Source organism: Episyrphus balteatus, chromosome 3 (assembly GCF_945859705.1).
Source record: "Episyrphus balteatus chromosome 3, idEpiBalt1.1, whole genome shotgun sequence".
NCBI lineage: Eukaryota > Metazoa > Arthropoda > Insecta > Diptera > Syrphidae > Episyrphus > Episyrphus balteatus.
Genome location: NC_079136.1, coordinates 4061240 through 4067382, shown reverse-complemented (window position 1 = coordinate 4067382; position 6143 = coordinate 4061240). Strand labels below are relative to the sequence as shown.

General features: G+C 32.2%; 1 protein-coding gene across 1 annotated transcript; it reads left to right on the top strand.

Moving 5' to 3' along the window:
* Nucleotides 1–769: 769 nt before the first annotated feature.
* On the top strand, nt 770–3807 carry LOC129917168 (acyl-CoA Delta-9 desaturase-like). The gene is made up of 5 exons (XM_055997554.1): nt 770–786; nt 2389–2694; nt 2765–3101; nt 3159–3344; nt 3400–3807. The coding sequence occupies exons 2-5, from the start codon at nt 2406–2408 to the stop codon at nt 3707–3709; spliced, it is 1122 nt and encodes a 373-aa protein (XP_055853529.1). The 5' UTR covers nt 770–786; nt 2389–2405; the 3' UTR covers nt 3710–3807.
* The last annotated feature ends 2336 nt before the right edge of the window (nt 3808–6143 follow it).

The window sequence follows — 6143 nt, the reverse complement described above, 5'->3', positions numbered from 1 at the left end:
GCCCCTTTTCAAACATGAATTTCTTCGAATCCTTTTAGACACCAGTCTCGAAATGACATGGATCAAAAGATGATTCTGAAGCCCTTTGTTCAGACAACTGATTACTTAAATCACTTTTATGCTGCATCAAATCTTATGAACCAATTGTGTTGTTTAATAATTTTTTTAAAAGCAACCGACTGTATGTACCTGTCGTGTAAAATTTTTTCGTTAATTGCAAGACTTGCAATATAGTTCCCTTTTATAACCTATCGCAAGTAAATCAACATTAAGGAAGTATGGAATATAATATATCAACAAGTTGTATTATCATTGATATGGTATTCAAATTTGTTGCTTCTCATTTTTCCTTTTAACCCTTTAACTTATGAAAAGTACCTACCTACCTACGTATAAAACCTATAGCTCCTCTTATTATTGGAATAATGAATATAAATATAATAATGGCCATGCAGTACAAACTATATTCAGACTTTGCATTATGTATTCATAAAAAAAATATACACCCAAATATGCTTCCTTACATATTTGACATTAATAAAAGTGCATTCTGAGTCGTCAAGAACTGTAAACGAGTATTTGTTTCATTATATGCACGGTCTAGATTTCTTTTTTTTTTTTTCAACTAATTTAATGAGAAATCTATGAAAAGTCAACTATTGAATATTAAACTTTCTTATCGAAAGAAAACAAAATACTTTGTTGAGGCATTTAGTTTAGTTTGTAAAGCACAGCTTAACAGACGGACTCCCGAACATTGTGCGAATGTTTTCATAATAAGTGCGAGTGAGTGAAGGATTTCATATAATTAAGTGATTAATTAAAAAAGTTGAAGCCAATATAGGGAATATCTATCTTCACAAAGACAGTTCACAAATATTAAGGTATTTCTCTATTTTCAAATAATAATAAAAAATACCAAACGTCCGAAAGATAAAATACGTAGGTGGAACTCTTTGCAAAAACCAAAGGAACGACCGCAATCACAAAAAATACCTTTCAGATGATCCCATAGTCAGTAAATAACAATTTTTTATGTTTAATACTACAAGCAGTTGGTAAGAATTGAAATTAATGGGGTACCCATAAACCATTTCCGTCTAGAACATCTATCCAAATTCTTGTTGCAAGGATGTTGTATGATGGCTCAATCATCTGATTTACTTTCGGATCCATCATCTCACCTTCATGCTAAAAGCACTGTGATAAAGAGCAAAGGAGTTAAGACACTCCCTTGGTGCACACCAACTTTGATTCAGAACTCTTCGGTGTGTCCTGCGGAGAATCTAACCTTTATATTTACTATTCCTTATTTCGTGAACTTTATATATTATAATATTTACTTGCTTTTACATGTTCATGATCATACACAAGTAGATTTCCGGAATCCTTCCCTGTCTCTGGAAAATCCACTCAACGACTTTCATGCTGTGTGATATCAGATTAATCCAACAGAAGTTATCACAGTTTTACTTGTCCTCCTTTCCTTTGAAGATTCGGAAAAGACAACTTTCTCTCCATTGAGTAGGTTTTTTATTACCGCTTATAAGCTTGGAGATTAGAATCCTGAGCCATCTTGACACGATGTCTCATTTTTTTCAGGTACTCAAAGAGTATTTCATTTGGACCTTTCCTTTCTTGGAGTTTTATGCCGCCAAACTGAATTTCATGAGTCCGCTAACAGACTATGGGTTACTTCCAGATGAACATCTCTTACGGTAAAACATGTGAGATCCAATTGCATGTTGTTTCATCTAGTGCTTTGCTTTTCAAGTTGCGGGAATTGTACCTATTAAACAGCTTTCATTAGACACAACTTTCCGCTATGTCTCAGCTATCATGCAAACTTTTGGCATTAGTAACTTTAATTTCACAAGGTAGAAACCAAGTGGTTCGAATATGGACATGAGGACGCTCAGCAACTCTTCTTCGCAAACATAATATCTTCTTGTACTCTTAGAAATTTTAGCGAGAATCCAAAACTGTCCTTCTAAACATTCTGCCAAAGTCCCAAAACTTTCATCGTACAAGCTTTGGTGCTAAAGTTCTGTAGAATCGTAGTATTCTTCTCAATGAATTTAGGTTCTCGAATTATAGCAAATTTTTCGAAAAACCGTATTTGCTGTATTTTAACATTGGTTATACTCCTGTTTCTGTTGCGTGATCGTCTTTTGCGATCTCCAGTCGCCTTTCACAAGAACTTGTATGTCTGCTTTTTTCCAAAGTGTGTGCTTTTTAATTCTACATAACTAAACTATATTTTTTTAATGTATAAGCAGCTTTATAACTCATCGGTTATCAAGAACTGTATTTTTTTTTTTCTATTTACGTCTCTTTTTTCTTCTACACGAAACACAAAATTTAACCTTAACAAAATATTCTTATCAGTTTTCTAGAATTAAAAAATGGCGCCCAACGCTACAAGTAATCTTAAACAATCACCTCCTTGCCAGAATGTTGAGAATACAAATACTAAATCTTTGGAAATCACAAAAGTTCTATACGAAACAGATGTTGATCCATATGTAGATGAAAAATTGGCCGCTATTGTTGAAACAACACCTACCACACCTCAAAGACGAAAACCCGAGTTAGTTTGGAGAAATTTAATTGCATTTGGTATATTACATGTATCAGCTGTGTATGGGGCATGGTTGATGTTTACGTCAGCAAAGTGGCAAACAAATCTTTTTGGTAAGTTAAAACTCCATTCAATTCATCGAAATTTCGATTTTTTTGAAACCTCACTTTCGATTATTTTCAGTTGCATTTTTGTACCTTATTTCTGGCTTCGGAGTAACTGCTGGAGCTCACCGTCTTTGGGCTCATCGTACATACAAAGCAACGTGGCAGTTTAAGCTAATGGTAATTATTTTCAATACTGTAGCTTTTGAAGATGCTGTCTACGATTGGGCTCGAGATCATCGAGTTCATCATAAATACGCTGAAACAGATGCAGATCCACACAATGCTACCAGAGGATTTTTCTTCTCACACATGGGTTGGCTGCTGTGCAAGAAACATCCCGATGTCAAGGCCAAGGGCAAGAATGTCGATATGTCAGATCTTGAAAAAGAGCCTATCGTTATGTTCCAAAAGAAGTAAGTTATCGATTTATTATCGTTATCGATTTAATAATATGTTTATGACTTTTGAAGGCACTACTTGATTTTAATGCCAATTGCAACCTTCATCATACCAACAATCGTTCCAATGTATTATTGGGATGAGAGTTTCGTCAATTCATGGTTTGTGGCAACAATGTTTCGTTGGTGTATATTCTTGCATGCCACATGGTTGGTCAATAGTGCCGCACATATTTACGGATACAAATCATATGAAAAGTAAGACTCTCTTCTTTAATTCATTGATGAATATATTAAAATTCTTTTTCGATAGAGCAATAAATCCAACAGAAAATTTTGGAGTATCTGTTGTGACATTGGGAGAAGGATGGCACAATTATCATCATGTCTTTCCGTGGGATTACAAAGCTGCAGAATGGCCCGGATCGTTGCTTAATTTTACAACCTTCACGATTGATCTTTTTAGTAGAATTGGTTGGACTTATGATAAAAAATCTGTGTCTAAAGAAATGATTGAGAAACGTGTAAGAAGAACAGGAGACGGCAGTCATCCCATTTGGGGTTGGGGGGACAAGGATATAACCAAAGAGGAAAAAGAAGCTGTTAGAATTGCAAATCATTAATTTTTATTTTGTAAGAAGTCAACAAAAAATAAAACAATACAATAATAAATATTTTTGGGTTCCCAAAGGGTCAACCTTTAATCCTGATAAGAAATAAATTTCTTTTTAATATACCTATTCCTTGGGCATTGGAAGACATATTTTTTCACTTTTTGCACCAAAATACAATACCGACAAAAGTTAATTTTCCATGTCGAACGAATTTTGACAAAACTCATATTTCAGCCACAAGAAATTATTTATGATAATTTTTTTAGGAGGGGGGACAAAAACTGTCTTTTAATGAAAAATTTGTTTGACGTAAAATATTACATAGGGTTTTTTGTACGCAAACACTATTAGGGCCGAAAATATTCACATTTTTTTGTTTGGGGAGCACCCAAACGGACTTATGGTCAAATGACAATATATTTTTTTTCTAAACTTACACATTTTTGACCCTTCAACAATAAGGATCATTAATAAATAAATAAAAGTAATCAATTGTTGTTGTTTACAGCATAAAATGTATACTCAGTAAAATTATGAGTACCAATAAAACAAGGCTAATGTTATCGATAAAAGTTGTTATCGATATATTGATTTTATTTTATTTGCGCATTCCACATTAAATTAAGCAGATTTCTGCTACCTCCGTCTTAAATTAAGCGGACAGGTCTTCTTAATTTCTTGACTACGAAAATTTAAAAGAAATCCATTTAATTTAAGAGGAAAATTATCTTAATTATATGTAAAAAACATTAAAAAAAAAACTGACAGCCACTGTTGGACGACTGTTTTACTATCATGATAAACTGCAACTTAAACTGAAGTCTGACGATAATTTTTAAATTTTTTTTTTCGGTTTTTGACGTCTTATAAATCGATGAACCATGGCAGCCACCACAAAAAAGTGACGCCATTTTCTACCGTTCCACTCTCGCACTTTCGCAGTGCGGCCAAAAATTTCAATTAAAAATTAAAAATGATACAAAAATCTTCTATAACTTATTTGAAAGATAATAACCTAAAGTTAAATAAATTTGAAGGATTTTCTAAACGCGACAAAGTAAAGAGTTGAATTTTTTTTTAATCAATAGATAAATTTATTGCAAGACTGACAATGGTATTTAAAAAATTCTAAAAAATTTCAAAACCAAGCTATTAATAGTTTTCTAAAACTAAAACATGATGTAGACCTTTGACAAAGTAGTGATTGTAGGTATAGGGGAATTTTTTTCTCACAATTTGAAAAACGTCATTCGAAAGATAATAAAAAAAAGCTAGGAGTCTAAGTGCCGGCTTGTTCATAGTCGATTATCTTTTAATCAAGGATTATTCCATACATAAATCCTTGATTAAAAGATAATCGAGTGTCAACAAACCGGCCCTAATACGGATTTTTTTTTAAGTCTCTGCGTTTCGAAATATGAATTTTTGAAAAACACCTACTTATTTTGGGGTATTTTTGGGTGAGTTTTTATTTTTAAATTTTTGTAGCATTCAAAAAATCTCAAGCTAATAGAACATGTAGTCTATGACTGTGCGCACACATGTGCAAAAAATTGGTATTTCAAAATGGTTTTTGACCGAAAAACGGGAAAAACAAGTTTTTTTGTCCAAAGTTTTTTGACCTTTTTTAACCGTTTTTTATTTTTATCTTTTTTTCTTCAACAGATAAATAAATAAAATTTATATTGTAGATAGATAATAGACATGACTATATCTGTGCAAAATTTCAATCAATTTTGTGGTCACAATTTTTTGAGATAACCGTAAAATAAAGTTTTATTATTCAACAGGTTCTATCTTTTGATCTAAAGCAAATTTGATTTAACTTTATTAAGCATCCTGATGATGTTACCTTTCATTTGGTATATCACACATAACTGTACATTCACTACAAGCTACACGATGTTAAATTAAAAAACTTGCGAATTACCTCAAAACACCTGTGGAGATCTGTTGATCATGAACAGCCACCAGTGTGGGAAAAACCGTAATCTCTGTTTGGAATTTCGACATGGTTGGCTTTAAAAAATTCTAACTATTTTTCTAGGCATCGCAGAAATAAGATTGAAACGTCATATGAAAGGTGAAATTATAAGCTTTTACATGATGCAAAATTTTGTATAGGTTGTCTAAAAAAATTGATTCAAAAGCGTGAGAACATAAAATTATATGTTTTTTTTGCTTTTTTTGATGAAAATTGATCGAGTTCAAAAAATTCTAGCTCTTTTTGTAGATGCCTAATAGACATGATCGATATATATACTTTGAGCTGAAGCGATAAGATTTCAGGTGGTATAAAATTTATTATATCAAAAATAATGAATTTTTGTGTGATGGAAATGATTTTTTCACTTTTTTTTCATAAGAAATGAATGTTTGAAATAAATAAACGCTTCAATTGACTACTCCGTAAACCGGCTTTACAGACAACCTCTTTTTAAGT